The sequence below is a fragment of the Rhamphochromis sp. 'chilingali' genome (genome assembly GCF_963969265.1).
Source record: "Rhamphochromis sp. 'chilingali' genome assembly, chromosome: 5".
NCBI lineage: Eukaryota > Metazoa > Chordata > Actinopteri > Cichliformes > Cichlidae > Rhamphochromis > Rhamphochromis sp. 'chilingali'.
The window spans coordinates 5,896,161-5,914,813 of record NC_137932.1 but is presented as its reverse complement, the minus strand read 5'-3'; the positions used below and the strand labels follow the sequence as shown (position 1 = coordinate 5,914,813).

The 18,653-nt window shown below is 38.9% G+C and overlaps 1 protein-coding gene across 3 annotated transcripts; it reads right to left on the bottom strand.

The window, feature by feature from the left end:
• Positions 1–6,482: 6,482 nt before the first annotated feature.
• On the bottom strand, positions 6,483–14,772 carry vrtn (vertebrae development associated). 3 transcript variants are annotated; one of them, XM_080883787.1, is made up of 3 exons: positions 14,522–14,772; positions 12,972–13,330; positions 6,483–8,721 (listed from the first exon to the last, which is right to left on the bottom strand). In XM_080883787.1, exons 2-3 carry the CDS (start codon positions 13,281–13,283, stop codon positions 6,976–6,978), a joined length of 2,058 nt encoding a protein of 685 aa, XP_080739913.1. In that variant the 5' UTR covers positions 13,284–13,330; positions 14,522–14,772; the 3' UTR covers positions 6,483–6,975. The 3 variants fall into 3 exon arrangements, with proteins under 3 accessions (XP_080739913.1, XP_080739912.1, XP_080739911.1); XM_080883786.1 differs by having other exon boundaries at positions 12,972–13,285; XM_080883785.1 differs by lacking the exon at positions 14,522–14,772 and adding an exon at positions 14,228–14,299 and having other exon boundaries at positions 12,972–13,285.
• Positions 14,773–18,653: the final 3,881 nt, after the last annotated feature.

The following is an 18,653-nucleotide window of genomic DNA, read 5'->3' as shown; positions in this document are numbered from 1 at the left end:
TTTCAACTGTTGACTCATGCCACTGCAGCAAAATAAGGTTTTTCACTTCACCTGCAAAAGGTTGTTGATTCCAGCTAGAGACACAAAGGAAGAGCATCTGTTGTGCAGCTCCAAATAAAAACATGCAAAGCTGACTCCCGTGGCAAAGGAATACCTGAAAGCAGCTTTCTTGTCTCGTTTTATTGTTGTGGCCAACTATCACCTGACCACCCGATTGTTACAAATTCCATCCAATGTTTTATAGAAATGAAATATATTTATCTTAAAACTATGCTAGAAAAGTGCTGTCTCAGTTTTGGTTTGGAATACAGTTATGCTAGTTGTTCTTTCTTTTCCAGTTTTTATGCTAACCTCAAGAGCTGCTGATATTGAACCAAGAGTGATATTGATCTCTCATTTTGCCAAGGGAGCAAAACAACCTTTTTTCTCGCCGAAACTGACAGTTGTAGCCAGGAGAGGTTTTAGTCAAAACATATAAAAAAAAGTTTAAAGAAAAGTGTAGTATAGCTAATTATTGCTTTCCTTGCACTTTTAACTGAAAATTGATTTTCAAAACGGAACTAAGACTTGTGATGGAGGGCTGGATGCCCAAGAAGATAAAAAAGATTTTCCCTTTCACCTTCTTATCTCCAGATCCAACTTTATTGAACTTTGCAGTTCTGCTCTCTGGCTCTCAGGAGTTGCATTGCAGTATCAAGCCTCTCGCTTTTTATCAGCTTATGTTGAAACTGAACAAGTGTTAGAAGTTACAAGACCACAAAGCAAACATACACAAAGGATTACTTGAACACAAACAGGGATTACCCATCGAGGTCTTTATGTATCTGACCTTTGACCCTGATTATCATCTGTCAACATGTGGGAGAGTGCACTAGGAGAAATTGTGATGGAGTAGTTGTTGACTGCATTGCACTAACAATTCGTCGTTGCATGGACAGACTCACTGTCTCTCACTCTCCTTTCAGAGAGCCCCAAAAAAAGAATGATTATTGATTCAGTGCAAACAAACAATATAAAAATTGATGTGGGGAAAGTGAGTCTGGTTTTGTCACTCATTGGTTTGCTTTTCAGTGCAGGTCCCCGATTAGTGTGTGTGTGTGTGTGTGTGTGTGTGTGTGTGTGTGTGTGTGTGTGTGTGTGTGTGTGTGTGTGTGTAAATGAAACAGGAGGTGCTGGACAAACAACAACAACTAGAAGACTGCTGTAAATCACTAAAATAAATATGAGAGGAAATTGATCAAAGCCATGAGGCAGCAGTAAGTAAATACAATTCCTACTGTATTAACTGATGCTTTCCTCCTCAAGTTTGTATTTTTATTTTTTTTTTAAAGTCCTTCTTGCCATGCCCTCAAGATCTGAGAAATCTCAGACAGAGCACGATGCATAATTAAGCATAAAAATGGCACATTACTCATGGAAAATTCACAAAAAGCTTTTTTTCTTCTCGCCTGATGTGAGCGCTTCAAAACTTCATCTCACATCAGCCTCATTTTCAAGTCAAATGTAACGCCTCATTGTTCCTTTGTGAGCATCTTGGTTTAAACTCTGCAAACCCACTTTGGTTTTTCTGCCATCGAGTATTGAAAATTTAAAAAAAAAAGCGTGTTCTAGTGCTCATTAAAAAAGTAAACTTCAGATATACTTTTTTTTTTTATCACCTAACGTGACAAGGTGCTGATTCTAATTATGCTGGGCCAGCTCAAAATGACCAAAAATTGGATCTTTTTTCTGAGGAGTGAAGGACTTAAAATTGGGAGCCTTAGTTCACAAATAAGCCATCAAAGCTCAACAGGTAATTCTGCCATTAAAATAAAACAAAGACCAAATGTAAATGTCGCACATGAGGGTGAGGTGGCACAGATGTGCTATATGTACTTAAATTAAAAATACTGCAAAAAAATAAACTTAATGATGTTACCTCCATTCGGGTGGTCTTTCAAATCTTTATCTTTATTTCGGAGATTGGAAACAAAATGTACCGGGGTGATGTGAGCCATTGTGATTTAGTGAATCCCGGACCCATTAGCTGATCTAAAATCTTACCTTTAGCTCTCTTGGGGGGCCCTAACGTTTGAGGCAAAGTGTTTATTCAAATGTTATTTTATTTTGGGGGTTGAATTTCCATGCCGGAAATAGAAACAACCAATCAAGTGTTCATGCATAAAAATAATCCCTGACTGGGTCTCTTAGGTGTTCTTGTCTCTCCATGTTTTCCTTCTTTCTTCTTGCACTGTTTAATCTGGCATTAAACAATTTGTTTCCCAGATGTTATCTGGTTTCAGCATTAGTTGGCTGCACTGTAGAATTATGTTTATTAATGGAGAAAACTCACAGGAGAAATCTGCACTGAGCACCCTGAGCAGTGCAGTAACATATTGATTTTTGTGTCCAAACCAAAATGTGTGTGCCTGAAACCTTTTCACAAAGGGAACCAAACCGAGGAAATTTTCTTATGAAGCAAACCACTGCCACCAAGTGGGCAAACGTTTTAAATGCATGCTTTGGTGGATGTAGATCAGAGCTGTTGTTAAATGAAGGTGGCAGAAAACACATGATTATCCTGTGTGGCACGGCTCAGTTTTGAGTAAGGAAATGAGATCATAATGACTATCTGGTAATTTCTAAAAGTCATCAGGGTTGCAACATTTTCAGTAATAACTCACTTTCTTTACTTCCTTTCTTGTAGGGTCAAATGTCAGATTGCGTCTGCATCACCATTCTTGTCAGAGAATAATTGGCAGAAAACTGGAAGCCTAAAGAGTCTCACAGGCCTGTTTTGTTTACTGATAAACCTGGCATCCTTGAGATGCCTCTCTGCTTTATCGCTCTGTCTTTCTGAGGCAACTGCAGTATGCTAATCCTTGAAGACTTCAGCTCCCACCTGCCAGCCCTCATTATTTTCATGCTATTTTTGAGATAAACAATGCAGAGTAGCTTAGTGCCAGCGAGATTTCCCTCCATCATACAGTAATGAAGATAGAGATGGCAAACAGGCCCAAAGGCAAAGAAAGAGACTTCATCAAATATTTGCTTATATCAAGGTCAGTTACTTTGAGACTGCACGATGCCGATCACATTACTATTTAAAATGAAAAACTTTACAAATTTTTATGTTTAAGCTGAATTGCACATGTATTATATTCACCAGCTTTTGATTAGTGCTACATTGCATTCCGAATCATTTATTACAGATGCAGAATATGGTTTGGAATCCACAGGCCCAGACGTCATCACCCACATCACTAAGGCTGTAAACAGCAACAATGGCAAGAACAGTTTTTTGTTTAGATTTCATGTAGGGGAGACCGGGGATAGTTGTAACGTGGGTCAGTTGTAACACTTCCAATTTCTCCAATCAGGGCTAAGTTTCAAATGATGTGATTCATCCTGTACATGCCCAATTCAGTTCTGCTATCACATGTGAAAAATCAGCACATTTTGTCAAACACAGACAATTTAACATGAAAAAAATAGTAATTTGTATGCCAAAAAGTAAGTTTTTCTACTTTATTTCAAACAGCATTATCTGCTTTGCAGTTAAACTCATCAAACTTAAATTGTGTTATTTGTATGTCTATGGGGATATATTCTGTGTAGGTCTTTAGTGCCAATGTTAGCTAGTTCATGGCTATAGGAGTCTGGGTCAGTTGCAACAGCAACAGTCTGGGTTAGTTGTAACAATAATGCAGATGTTACAACTTACCACACTATTACTTTAACTTATATTAAACAAGTTGTGGATATGACATCAGCAGAGAGAGGTTCACTGGTCACCTTTGTATATGCGGTTAATGCCATGGCAACACAATTCCTCCACTGTTTGTGTTCCCATACATACATTATGCAGACCACTGTGTCAGAGATGGACCAGTAGGACTTACTGGTAGTGGAAATAAATCAGGATGGGTGCAAGAAACAGATTTCCTCATCTTTCTGAAGCACTTTGCAAACCACACCAAGGTAAGCCATGATAAAAAGTAATGGAATTGCGATGCTGGTGAACAACTACATTTTTTCAACTTCATTGTTATGTTCAAAATTGGTGCAAGAGTTGTAGGTTATAATGCCCACTGAGCCAATGAGGCCAAACTCAAGGAAGACCAACCAAAATGAATGAAATATTCAGTTGCAGAAAATTCCATAATTTGTCTTTTTTGGGGGGTTGGAATATGTTCAAAGGCTAGATTTCTGCATTCTGTCACACACACACACAGCTACATAAATGGCTCTAAGTGCATTCGTGTGTTGAATAAAAAAAGATTACATGTTAATGTTTTGTCAGTACCCTTATTTCATTGTGTTACATTTCACCCCAGGATATGTTACAACTAACCCAGACTATGGGGTTAATTGTAACATTTCACTCTTTGTGTTTGAGACCATACCATGCAATGGGTAATTGCGCTGCAGAGAAAATAGCTGCACTATTTAATAGCAGAGACATGTAAATACTTTGCATTACATTTTGAATCCACTACCTTAAAAGAGCTCCAATTTACAGACAGAAATGTCAAAAATGTTACAACTATCCCCGGTTTTTATAAAGCCTTCTTAAGTTAACAAATTGTTTTGCTTCCAGACTTGATGTCCAACCACAGGGCAAGTAAAATCACTGAAGAGTATGTAAGAAACATTGCGCTGGAAACTACCTATTTATAATAACTTGTGAATTTCTACTTGTAGTAAAATTCCAGTGTGGCATCAGCTATTCATTACAAGGGGTTAAATGCTGATTTTTAAACACAAAAAGCTACACAGAGCCCTTCTTCCTTTTCATTACCTCCATCCCTCCCCCAAACTCTTGGATCTCTTGGTCTGATCTCCAACACTTTTATCCGCATGCATACAATTACCCCCTTCCCCCCTTTCGCCCTCACACTTATGACCATTAACATGAGCACAATAGCTAAAACAGAGAGGAGGCGGCAAGCAGAAACCACAAAACCAGTCTCAAAGCTCATTGTTATTCTTTAGCCACTGGCTCGGTTTGACCTGCTCGTCTGCGGTTATATAAAGGGATTTTGTTCTTTATTTTTGCCTTGCTTATGTTTTGCACAGCATGGAATTTGTTAATATGAATATACTGCCTATGCCTCACTTCCTCTGGGTCATGACGCACTGTGGAATGAACAATTTCACCTGTTAAGTGGTCCAATTCATTCTACCAGACAATCAAATCAGGATTCAGTTGATGGAGTACAAGATTAGATATGCTCAGAAAGGGGTTGTTGGTATCCATCCAAAAACTTGGAAGGATGACCAAGTTATTTAGAAAAAGTAGAGGTATTCAACTATTTCCCCAATCTTCCATATGTTTGCAGTAAACAAGGGGTGGTTTTAATGCTTTGCACCAGGTAACCCGTGTTCATGAGCTGACATAAAGCACTGCACTTCTTAGGTTCATATGCAGTTAAAAGAAGCAAAACCTGTGCTGAGAAGAAAAACAAAACATGCCAGCATTCTTAACTGTACACTTTTCAGACGTAACAAAAAACAAATGCTCAGGTCAAATTTAGACTAAATTTATTATGGGGAATCCATAGGGTGCACAATACAAAAGAGTAGCTTATGAAAAGAAATCTTCACAGATATTTTACTGATGTAGGTAGTTCTAAAATTGTGTGCACAACGGCACGTCTTCATACATTCAATTTTTAGCTTGTTTGGTTTTTTTTTCTTTCTTTTTTTTTTTCACAAAATTAGATTCAGTTAAAAGCAAAAAAACAACAACAATAAAATAATAAAATACTCTGAAGTACATACTCAGAGTGTGTATCACATTCTCATTGCTATGGATGTCAGATACTGCCACAAATCACTGGTGTGCCAAAAATATGCACAAGATGTCAAGAGAAAAGTGTCACCCTAAATGGAAACCTCCTCCGATTTGGTCTGTTAAACATGATTTTTTAGCATACAGGAACCTTTTTAAGGTGGCCATTTAATCCAAGAATGTCAAGATCATTTCCTCTAAATCTAACCCAGTAGTTAAATGGAGTGGAAAAGGAGTCAAGGTCTTCTGGTTGACAAACCAGTGCTGATTTACACCACTGTAACTCCTGCCTCAAATGATGCATGGAGGCACGAGGTGAAAAGGACACCATGTGGATGTTTCTGCAGTATCACTGGCCTATTGATAACATGGCAGTAACTGACATGCTGGGAGATGGAACTAGATGGTGTAATGACTCAAGTAATACATCCAACAGTGTACTGGTACTATTAACTACTAAGTTCCTAAACAAAAGTCAAGCCAGCATGTCAAAATCTTAAGATCATTTAAAAACTACCTAAATTGTCAGCTCACCAATTCGCTCGCTAATTTGTAGTACAAAAAAATAAAAATAAAAATACACAACAACAACAACAACAACCTGAAAGGAAAATGCAACCCTGTTTTTTATAACGAAAAGTAATCTTATCTGAAAACTAACACTGTTGTTTACATTCAAAGAAATAAAAAAAATTTTAAATTTTTTTAAAAAAAAAAATCATTAAATCCCCAGGCCAATTACAACGAAAAACTTACACTTAAGCATTAAGAATTAAAGAAAATAAAAAAGTTAAAGAAAAATAAGGACACCCGAATTATATAGTGGGGATGGGGATTAAAGGAGAATGTAGGAGATGCAGGTTCAAACAAAATGACACAAAACAAAAGCTTTGAACTGCCTTTTGCCTGGAGGGTAACATGCATGGTTTGAATGGACCCACAGCTCAGTTTCTTTTCACACATGTGCATGTGCAAATGTCCAGGAGGGAGGAATGACCTACTGGGGTGGTGCTGGGGGGAGGAAAGGACAGAATGCATTTAAATGCTAAGCCCATGTATACAATCTTTTAGAACATTAGAACATAAGGCAACAATGTGTAGGTAGTTTGTTTAGAACAAAACGCTGCGGTATGAACGTGACATAGACTAGCAGAGCTTTCATTTTGCTCCTGAATGCCAATTTTTAAGTGGCACAAAAGCTTTTAAGCGTGAATTAGTGACACCCCGTGATGCAAGGCTCGCTTCCACATGTAGTAGGTCGAGCGAGGGGTGAACGGGAAGTAGGACCTGAATTCTTTAAATGTGGGGAAGGATTTCTCCTCAAAGCGCTGCTGTAGGAAGAGCTTGGCCTTTGCCTTAAAGTTGGCCAGAGTCACAACATCCATCGGAAACATCGACTCACCTACAGGTGCCTTTCTGTGAAGGATGTGGGTGGGGACAAAGGGGGGCATGGTGGGCCTTTCTAGAAATTTAGGGGTCTCAACAAATGGGGCTACATGCTGACTCTCCACCCTGCTTTCAGTGGTCTGGTTTTCTGTACCTGTGCTCTCCAGCGTCTTGAGGACATTGGCCTCTGTGTTCTGGGTGACCATTTTCTTTTTGTGGTTCTGGCTACTACGCCACAGCCAGTAGAGGCAAGTTGACATGGAGGGGAATTTCATCTTAAACTTTGCCAGGGACCATTTGGCCTTCTGGACGTGCAACTTTGCAGCTTCTCTGAGCTGTTTTTTGCTTATATATGCAAGCCTGTAGCTTCTGTGTTTTTGTCTGTAGATCCTCATCCTTGCCAAAACAGGCTGGCTGACATTGCGCAGCTCTGGTGACAGACTTTTGGGGCTTTGACTCTTGTCTGAGCTATCCTCACTGCTGCCAGTGCTGCCTTTGTACCCTCTGTTGAACAGCATGGCTTCTCTTCTCCAGTTGTAGTAGGTTGATCTTGAGATTCCTGGAAAATTTCTTTTAAAGATTCTGAAGGGCAAGGATGCGTTCATGGCAATGCAATTTTGCAGGCAGCGCTTAGCTTCCTGCATATGTGCAACATTGTGAGCACGTTCTGCATCCAGCTTGCCAAGGTTGAGGCCAAACATACCGGCAACGCTATCATTAGGATCCAGCTCATCCTGCTTTGCATCAGGTGATGACCAGGCTTCCTGCTCTGTGCTATCTCCTGAACTCGTCTCCCCAGTGGAAGAGGTGGTGGAGAATTTTCCTCCAGATTTCATGAGCTCATGCTTCCAGTTGTAATAAGATGACCTAGAGATCTCGGGGAAGAACTGTTTAAACAGGTGCAAAGGGATGAGCTTGCCTGATAAGTAGCAAGCTTGCAAGAAATGTTTAGCCTCATACCTGGCGGCTGACTTTTTGCAGTGTTCCTGCGTCTGCCTCTTCCAACGATAGAAGGTTCTCTTGGTGATGTTGTACTTGTCTTTCAGACTGGGATAAGAAAGCTGGGGGTCCTGAATTTGCTCGTCACTCTTAATGGCTGACACACTCTGTGTGTTGTTAGGGCTTTCAAATGTAAGGTCATTTGTGCGGACTAATGCCACAAAATGATTGGGTCTGAATGATGATTCGGACTGCAACTCACCAGACCACATAATGTGGATGGTTTGGGGCTCAAAGTCTTTGGGGCAGGTCCTCGGGCGTATGATTCTGTTATAATAGGGCCTGATTTTCAGATTGAACATGGGGTAGATTGAGTAGATGTTGAACTGAAGAACTGATGACAGGGCGTACACATGCCACATGTTAGCATAGGTGCCAGGGAAGCAGGAAGCTTTAACATCTGCATCAAAGATGGCCTCCAATACTGTTCCAGGCAGTTTTACCATGTCCTCAGACTCTTCAGCACACAGACTGAAGCGAACAGCCTGCAGCATCATTTTAGAATCTATCATCCCAGACAAGTAGTATCTCTTCCACAGCGCCATTTCCACTGTGGTTCGTACCTGTGAGGGACAACAACAGGGACAAAGAAAATTTTTGTTGTTGTGCTTCTGTTCACCAATTTTAAAATTCAAGTGTAGACTTTCAACTTTAATTCATGGGGCCATTTTGCATTAACTGCTGATGAATTGCAATTTTTATACGTAGTCCCCATTTTCACAGGCTCAAAACTATTTGGATAATGAACTGACAAGTACTTCGATGGCCATGTGAGTTTTTTTGCTTGTTATTTCATGACAAATGGCAGATATAATTTTGGAAGTATTTTTCATTTTGACTGTAATTTTAAATATGACACACAAAAGACATGTCAGTACAAGTGAGAGAGGCTAGTTTTGGGCTGAAGGAAAATAAAAGGAGTGACCAAATCAACAATCTGGTCTATTCTTTACAAGAATAAATGTACTGCTTGGCTCAGAAATACCAAAAGGCTTCTAAAGCCTGTATTATACACAGTTACGGACATTGTTAGCTGGCGACCCAGCAACCAACCAGTCATTCACGTTATACTTCTTTGAAGTCCTGGGTTCATGCATAGTTGGTAGACTGTTATGTAAATTCTCCACTGACGAGTCTGTGCAATCACAAAAAATAGGCAGGCACGCAGACATCCACATAGACCATTGCTCTAACTGTCTGATGACAAAATGAAAATGAATGTATGAATGAGAAGTATGATCCCCACCTAAAAGACCCTGCATAGCGTCAACTTGCTAACGGAGATTTGATTTGTTAATCCTGATATTAGAGAACTTCCCTTTTTTTGCATGAAGCAAGCCTTAAGGTTTGGTCACATATCTATGGGGCGCCGTTTGTAAAGTGAAATATGCTGAAATTAACGGCAACATTTTTCCACATTTAGCTCAAAACAAGTCATTTTTTACAACATTTAGTAAAATATTTGTAACTTTTCATATTTAAAACAGGATTTTAAATGTTAAATATTCAATCTAAATGTTAAATCTAAATGTTAAATGTTAATAATAATAATAATAATAATAATAATAATAATAATAATAATAATAATAATAATAATGGATTGGATTTATATAGCGCTTTTCAAGGCACCCAAAGCGCTTTACAATGCCACTATTCATTCACTCTCACATTCACACACTGGTGGAGGCAAGCTATGGTTGTAGCCACAGCTGCCCTGGGGCAGACTGACAGAAGCGAGGCTGCCATATCATATCGCGCCATCGGCCTAAATGTTTAGGCTAACATGCAAATTTATTGCACGGATCAGCGGAAATACCAAAATAAAAGCTTTCCGAAAACCACCGGTGCAAAAGTGTGCCGGTAGTGGTCAGACACGTTCTCACTCCCAAAGCATAATAATTTTCGCTAGGTGACAAATTGTCAACATTTTATGCTTTCGGGTACCCAACACGTTCCTAAATTACGGCATCGGAAAAAGGAGAGCACATGAGAACCGTTTGGACTCAATCTACACGTTTGTTCATTTTCTAAAAATCGCTTTGGGAAACACTATTTTACGTCATTTAACTGCTAGTAAAGGTTAAGAATAAGGTTATAGTTAGGGATAAGGTTATGTTTAGGGCTGGAACGTCTATTATGGCGAGACCGTCATTCCACTGGAATTCAGCCATAACCCGGCACGGATCAATGACTGTATAAAAGTCATTTATACATTTATACAGTCATTGGCACGGACCATGAGAAAGCACGTCCGGCGATTTAGCTGAAAACATCGGAAGATCCGTTTCGTCGGCCATCCAAAGGTTCAGCAGTAGTGCACTCTTAGCAGCTGCAGTCTCCACTTCACAATCGCTGCAGCAAATGTCCAGCAAAATCGCTGGACATGCTCGTAGGCAAGAAGTGAAGCAGCACATGGCGGGGAGAAGTGAGGAGGAGAACAGACACAATTTTGCACCGGAGGTTTTCGGGAAGCTTTTATTTTGGTATTTCCGTTGATTCGTACAATAAATTTGCATATTAGCCTAAACATTTAGGTTTAACATTTAAATTTAACATTTAGATTTAATATTTAACATTTGATGAAAAGTTACAAATATTTTACTAAATGTTGTAAAAAATTACTCGAAAAAACATGTTTTTGTAAGGTTTTGAGCTAAATGTGGAAAAATGTTGCCGTTAATTTCAGCATGTTTCACTTTACAAACGGCGCCCCATACATATCCTGGTCACTCACTCTGAACCTTAACCGAAACCCCAAACTGCTTAGCTTATATCCTTTAAAAAAAATGACAAGACATTTAAGGACCACTCGTTTCTTATGAAGCTTCTGATATGATCCATGCCACATGAACTCATCCTCAGTTTGGAATAAAAGCTATACTTCTTTAGAGTTCTCTCACTGCGTGGACATTAGGACTGCTAGCAGTCAATACCCTTACACTGAAGCACAAGAGACACTGATTAACAGTCATTCCTCCTGCTGCACAGATTAAATATTCTTTTCACAGTTGGCATCATATGATTGAGATGATTGAGAGCATTTCTGAGTGAGGATGATTGTGGTTCTTACTCCAGGATGTTTAAGAATTTAAGAAGTGGTCTTTTAAATACAGACTGCATTCACAGTCGATTTGTTCTGACAGCATCATATATTGAAATGATTTCACAATGAAAATTAGTTGCTAAATGCAGACGAGACTAAAGTTTGAGAGTACAAAAGATCTGAAAATGTTGTGCTGACATTGATGCAATGCTGACACCTTTGCAGGTGCAAGTGGAAAACATGATTAGTGGGGGGGGGGAATGCCATTTGCAATTTTTTTTTTTAAAAAAAGATCAGTAAAATTGTAGGTTTTTATCTTCAAACTTTTTTGAGATACCCATGCTCATTGCTTCATATTTCAATCTGAAAAGAAAGAGGCCTGAGAGTAGGTGGACAGGTCTTTTAAAAAATATATCTAGAAATGTAGTTGACATATCATTGTATATGTCAAATTTTTAAATACAAAATTTCTGGCAAATTGGAGGTTGTTTTAACAGAGATGTTCTAAAAACATGATGATTTGAGATGGAATAACCTGATCCCTATTCGCTAATAATGTTGATGATTTTAAATCATGCATTCAATATATGACTGAAGTGCACAATTTCAAGTGGTTTTATAAGAAAAATTGGAGGACATTTCTAGGAATTACAGCCATTTTAATATATATAGTCCCCCATTTTTAAAGGCTCAAAATTGATTGGACACTTGACTGACAAGCAGTTCCATGGCCAGGTAATGTCTTTTTAATTGTTATTTCAATTGAGGGGACATAATAACTGAAAATTGATTCAAAGTGTTAAATTACATTTTACAGATTTTCACTCTAATTTTAAATTCGACATCCAAAGACATGTCAGGGCAAGTGAACAAGCACACCAGTCAGCTCTGCAACACACACACAAAAAAAATATCCCAAAGATCACAGAAGGCAACTAAAAGTACAAAATGAGAGAATTATTTGAGTGTTAAGAAAAACCAGGTTGAGCATTTCTAATGAAATCAAGAACACTCTTAAGGAGCTTGCCACATCATTTTAAAAGTATATAAAAGAGATACATTAATGTCAATATGAAAGGTTTACAGTGAGGTGCAAAGCACTGGTTACACTGAAGAACAAAGGGGCCATATTAGACTAAAACAATCTATCAAACCCTGCACCTAGTTGAGATGAACGTGTATCAATATGATGGGAAAAAAAACAACAACCTCCCATTATATGTCAGACACAGTGGCAGCGTTATGGCCTGGGAGTGTACAGCTGCTAGTGTAACAGAGTCCCTACAGGATCACCTCTGAAGTGAAGCTGATCAGAGTGCTTCAAAGTGCAAAAAAATGATGACCCCCCCAAAAAATTCCAAAAGTAACACAAAAGTGTATCAAGGAAAGGAAGAAATTAGATATTTTTCCACCGGTCAAGTCAGTCACCAGGTCACAGAACATGTGTTTCAGTGATGGAAGATAAAACAAAAGACAGATAAACCCACAAAAAAGGCCTAGCAGCACATCTCAAGGGAGGAACTCCAGCACTTGGTGGTCCATGTGTTCTAGACTTCAGGAAGTCACAGCAAATTATTTTTATCCAGTGATTAAAGACAATCCTTATATTTAACATTACATAGCTTTGCTAATTAAATTAAATGAATGAAATGAGGCTGTGTATAGAAATGACTGTAGTTCTTAAATGTTTTCCCTTCCACGAAAACCAGGGGTAACCTTTTTGAACCAAGGCAGTAGATTTAGACCATTAGCGCACACGATCCTGCTTACCTGTAGCTCCAAGCTCAGTCCAGTGTTGCCCACTAACAGCAAGCTGATTGCATCAAACAGTAAGTTGCCTTCTCCATCACAGTTTAGAGGCAGGAGGCCCCTGGGTGCATCAGCTGGGTACAAACCATGAGCGGCATCGTCAACTCCTGCCCACTCAGGGAAATCCTGACAGGTGGTCTTGGGCAGCTGAAAGGCAGCGAGGACTTGCTCCACCTTCTGGGCCACTTTGGTCACTGCATCTAGGCCAGGGCTCTCTGTGGCCTCCTGGAGCTCTCCCAGAGCAGACAGCATGACCTCGTCCCTCTGAACCATACCTGTGGATCACACCAGAGATGCAAGGAAGGAGGAGGAGATAAGACCTAAAGGAAGAACAGTGGGGGGAGAGAACAATTCCAGATCCCAGGAAAACTGAAGATTATTTGAGATTTAATTATTTAAACTGTTAAATAAAATATGACCGGTAAATCTTATCCCAATGCCTTTATCACAAGTAAACTACATTACTGAGATTACTGTGGCTGAAACATGTAAAAGCAACAACTACAACAACTTTAATCCTGAATTACCAAATGCTGTTAGTAACAAATAACTCCACACCACCTCCTCCTTAATTAAGGAAAGGCTAACCTGGAAATTAAAGCATGTTTCTACTACTCATCTGAGCGAGTGTTATTTAAATGTAAAATTATTGTGTTTTCAGCAGAAGCGCAGCGTATTCACGTGATAAAATGTTGATTATCAATTATAAAATTAAAGCGAGCCCAAAACATTGCTAGAAGCTCTCACCTGCAGCTAACAGGCCTGACCCCTCCTACACTGAAGCGAGGGGGTCAGCACAGGTACGATACAGTTACATTACAAACACTAAAATCTCCTAATGCGTCAAAGCTAAACCAAAATAAAACTGGATTAAACTAAGCAGGTCCTATGCATCTGTGAAATAACACCTTTTAATTATTGAAAGTTTCATAAAACGTTATGTTTAAAATTTAGATATAGTCCCGTTAATTGAAAGAAGAAGAACAACAAAAAAACCACTTTGTTTTAACTCAAATGAGTGCATCACACTTCCGTAAATTTACAGGTCGCCTAATAAAAATGCAATCAACAAAAAGTCTGTAAAATTGGCCTGGGTCATAGTGGCCCGTGATGAATATTATTTTTGTTTTTATTAAAATAGAGAAATTGTTAGCTACATTATTTAAAGGACAAAAAGAAAGAAAGAAAAGAAATCTGAACAATTTCAAAGTCATTACCTAGTATATGGCTCAATTTGCGCTGCGTCATGGCCTGTTTGTTTTTGGGGGTTTTATTTACCCGTGTTTTTGTTTTCTACCAACGCTTATTGATTACTTAAAAAAAAAAAAAAAAAAAAAAAAAAAAAAAAAAAAACAACACACACATACCACTGACGCCTTCTTAGTCACCAAAAAAAACCCCAAACCCCCCCCCCCCCCCCCCCCCCCAAAAAAAAAAACCCCTGAACGAACGCCGAACAGTAACTCCACATCACAACCCAAAACAATGATGGAAGCCATTATCTTTCTTACCTGAGCGCCTAGTGACCTAAGATGAGTATCAATGAAAACCACGTACTCTTACTGGTACCTTACTGGAGGGTTTCACAGATCATAGATTGCTTTCACGCTGCGAGTGTTTTAGTCCATTGCGTCCGTTTAACCTCTGGGAGTCCTGTTCTCCGGTGTGCAGTTGAGATGTGGACATCGATTAACGACACCTCCCTTCAGGAAACAGTCCACGGACGACCCTGGACGCCTCTCGCCGTCCCTCCCCGCGAAACACCTCCTCCTTTTCTCGTCTTCCCCGCCTGCTCCTCCTTACGTCGTGCCAGGGTCAATTTCAAAGTGAAGTGTTAACAGGAGCAAATGTGTTAGGGGCCATAAGAAGAAGGTACTTGTAGTTTTTTTTTTCCTCAACGAGTTTTGGCTTGTTTTTGTTCACACTGAAAAGTTCATTTTCAAGGTTATTTGTCAAGTGCTTTCGGGTTAAGAGAGCAGCAGGGCCCCATTTTTGCTTCATTAACTGACCAACCTTACGTTTATGCTGCATAAAAATACACGTTGACAGTTTATTTTTTTATTATTTTTTTTCCACTCAGAAGACTACAAATCAGTTTTAGGTTGTCCAGGGTAGACAGTAGTGTAAGTGCTACTTAGTTATTGAAGTGGATATGTGTAGACAGGGTGTTGACATGAGAGGAGAAAAAGGCTCCAGAAGCCCAGGTCAACTTGTTTCTATACTGTATCACTTCTAACACCTCCTCTCCTGCCTTTTGCAGGATTTCAGGGATCAAGGCCTTTTGTTCCACACACACAGAGACACCCCCCCACACACACACACACACACACACACACAATCCCAGTGACTCTACCCTAACCCCCCACAGCTGGAGGACACCCTCTCTGGAGGACTTTTTTTTAAACCTCCAAAACTCCCCCATTGCATCCACACACCAGGGGACAAGAGCATTTGTCCCCTGGTGTGTGGATGCACACACCAGGGGACACACCAAAGATCTGTGCACTCCAAGTTCTGAGCAGACTCACTGGTGCCTGAGTTCACCGGGGTTCAAGGCTTTGGTCTGAAGCTTATCAGCTAATTGGTCAATGTGTGAATGTGGTTGCTTGTGTGGGGGGTTTACAGTAGAATGGGTACATTTTACACTTTGGTTTGTATAGTTAACACTGCAAATAATGCATACAAACACCCACTTGTTAAAAAGTGCAGCTCTAGGTGTGTGGACAATTTCTTTTCCTTTAGATTTGCATCCATTGTCTTAGTTTAAAGTCTAAAAACATGTGGACATCCACAGAAAGGGTTCACTAAAATGTAGATTTTGAAAGATGATCACTATGGTGATGCAGAAATCACAAAGTGAAACAGGCAAAGAAGCTTTTAAATACGCCGCCATATTTATTTATTTTTTTGGCCTGAATAATCTATAGAAGGAACTGAAACTGTCAGATCTGGATACTACAAGGAAGTTTACCCATATGGAAAAGAAATAGTAAAAACTTATAAAAGACTTGCATAAGATGTGGGCTACTTCATATAGTGAATCATATCAGGCTTATATGATTTACTCATGAAAGTGGCCACTTTCTCATTACTTTTATATATTGTTTTAGTAAGTATCCAAAACATACACGTTTCATTTATATAATTTTTCAAGGGATCTTACATCTGTTTTCACTCTTGTATGCTATCATACAAGTTTCACACAAGACAGATACAAACTTTGTAAGATTTATATATACCTTTTCCATATGGGTAGGTTGGTTTCAAAAGCTTGAGAACATAGTTCTTTTGGCCAATAAAGCTACTCTGAAATTCATTTGAAACTGAATCTTGTTTTTCCATAAGATTGCATATGAGTTGGATTTTGTCTTCCCTAGGTTGTACAGTGTGGCAGTGCCATTTTGGCAAGGTCCATCTGGAAATGGTGATTTTTGATCTCAGGAAGGCTCCACTTGGATGAATAGAGTGTGAGAGACCACACACCACACACATCATTACAAATTTGACTGAAAAGTACATTTTATGTAGTTCTAGTTCAGTAACATTTTAAAACATCTTCATGTCTGCTCTTAAATTTCATCTGTACTTTAGTGGCTTTCAGGCAATTGGCAGAAAAGGTACTCTATCCATCTTCACTTCTTGCATTCCTATGTTTGACATTAAAATAATCGTACGTCTTCAGAATCTGATAAAGATATTTGCTTCTACTTAACATTGTATGGAATAAGTGCCTTTAGCCAATTCCAGTGAGGCTCCTCATGTGTATTCATGCCACCTTTCTTGTCAGTGTTTGTCTTTACCATCTCCTCAACCCCCGCAGACTCCTGGCTTTAGCCTTAGGTGTGTAGATTAGCTGTGCTGCGTTGCGCTGTGAACACAGTAGTGGGCTGGCTGCAAGTATTTAAAATGTAAATAGGGCAGCACCAGGACCGGCTCCAGGAATTTCTTACCTGCTGTGGATGCATGTCTGTGTGTAAGTGCGAGAAAGAAGGGACAGAGCTTTAGATTGCATCTAACATTGCACTCTATACAAATTTAATTAACATTCATGGCACAAATTGCTGAATGGTCAGTTTCTTGTACTCCATCACTTGCATGAACATGCGACTCTGCTAAACGATTCAGTTAGACTTGTTGTGCTTGTTGTGCTTTTTATGTGTTATCAATCCAGTGTTTTGTTTGTGTACATGTGCTTCAGTTTCTTCCCAGTTACTCCACCTGGTTTGCAGAGCAATTAATTCAATTTAACAAGTACTACAATTTGCATAGGAGTGGCCAAACATGGAACTGATTTGCCTAAATCTAAATATTTTAAAATATTTAAAAAATTCAGTTTTCAGTGTTTTTGAACTTGAGATTGTACAGCCAGATAATTCTGGAACTTAACATATAAAGCATACAGTGATTAACAAGTTATTTGACCACCACAAAATGTATCGTTTACATGTTGGAACAGCTCAGTACTGTGTTTTATGTGTTATGCTTCTGTAATGGTTAATCCACCAATATGCCCAGGCTCTTTAACCAAATTGTTGTTCTTATTGTTAAAATATAATTACTGTTGCTATCAATGAATTTTTAAAAAAAATATTGTTTAAAAAGCACATTATTATCTTTGATTAAGTTTTTTACTTGCATTCCTAAACATAAAAATTAGTTTTAGAGGTTGAATGTGTTGAATGTGCTGGTTTAAAAACATCTACTTACATCTCTTCAACTTTCTTCTTTTTCTTATCTCACTTCTTGCCTCATTTTCTTATCACTGATCCTACTGCCCAGCTGAAAGTTGCAAAAATTTCTTATTCCGGGTGTCTTTCTTTTGTTGCACTACCTAAATACCCTTGCCATTGTTTAACATTAACATGTGTATTTCCTATGCTGACTGACCTGTTTGGAGCTTGTCTACTGTCCCATTTCAAGGGATTCTTGTGTGGTAGTACACAGTAGTTGATATATTAAATCTTGGTGATTTCTCACTGCTCATCATTTAAGAGCTCAGCCCCTACAAATGAACTCAGTGGATTTTTTACTAGCTTTTCTTTTCTTTTCTAATAATCACCCAAGGGTTTTTATAACATCCAGACTTGCTCCAGACTGGCTGTTATAATACTGTAGGACAAAGTTAAATTTGATTTGTTCTGCTAGCTGCGTCCTTTTTTAACTGATACTTTTTTCAACAAACCTACCTTTTTGCTGGATAGCTTTCTTTACCTGACCGTTTGTTGTTCCCTACGGAGCCACAGTGGCATTTCTAATGCCTCAAGCATATACTGGTGTTGTTTTCATTGCCCCTAAGCAAATCCTCAGAGACAAGCCTGAATAATATTCAGGTGTGACGATGCCGACTTGGCTGCTGAACCATACCCCACACATTGATTTCCTTTTTGCCCAGACAATCTATGCATGCACATATATTTTAATATTGCAGTATCAGCTTCTCGTTCTTGCCCCACCACATAACCCATGACATTACTGCCGTTCTAACTGTATTACTCATATGCAGTGCATGCCGACTTTTATTAGTGATTTTTTTTTTCACATTTAGAATCTAATTCAGTTCCCCATGTTTCCACTTTCCACCAATTTGTCCACTTTCCTATCATTTTTTTAAAAATGATATCCTCAGTATATTATTCCATTATA

Excerpts from the sequence above, each read along its gene's own strand:
- vrtn (XM_080883785.1), bottom strand. The coding sequence starts at position 14,258 with ATGACGCAGCGCAAATTGAGCCATATACTAG. Across the intron at positions 13,286-14,227 it reads CAAATTGAGCCATATACTAG|GTATGGTTCAGAGGGACGAG; the intron begins GTAATGACTTTG and ends TGTGATCCACAG. Across the intron at positions 8,722-12,971 it reads GACTGAGCTTGGAGCTACAG|GTACGAACCACAGTGGAAAT; the intron begins GTAAGCAGGATC and ends TGTCCCTCACAG.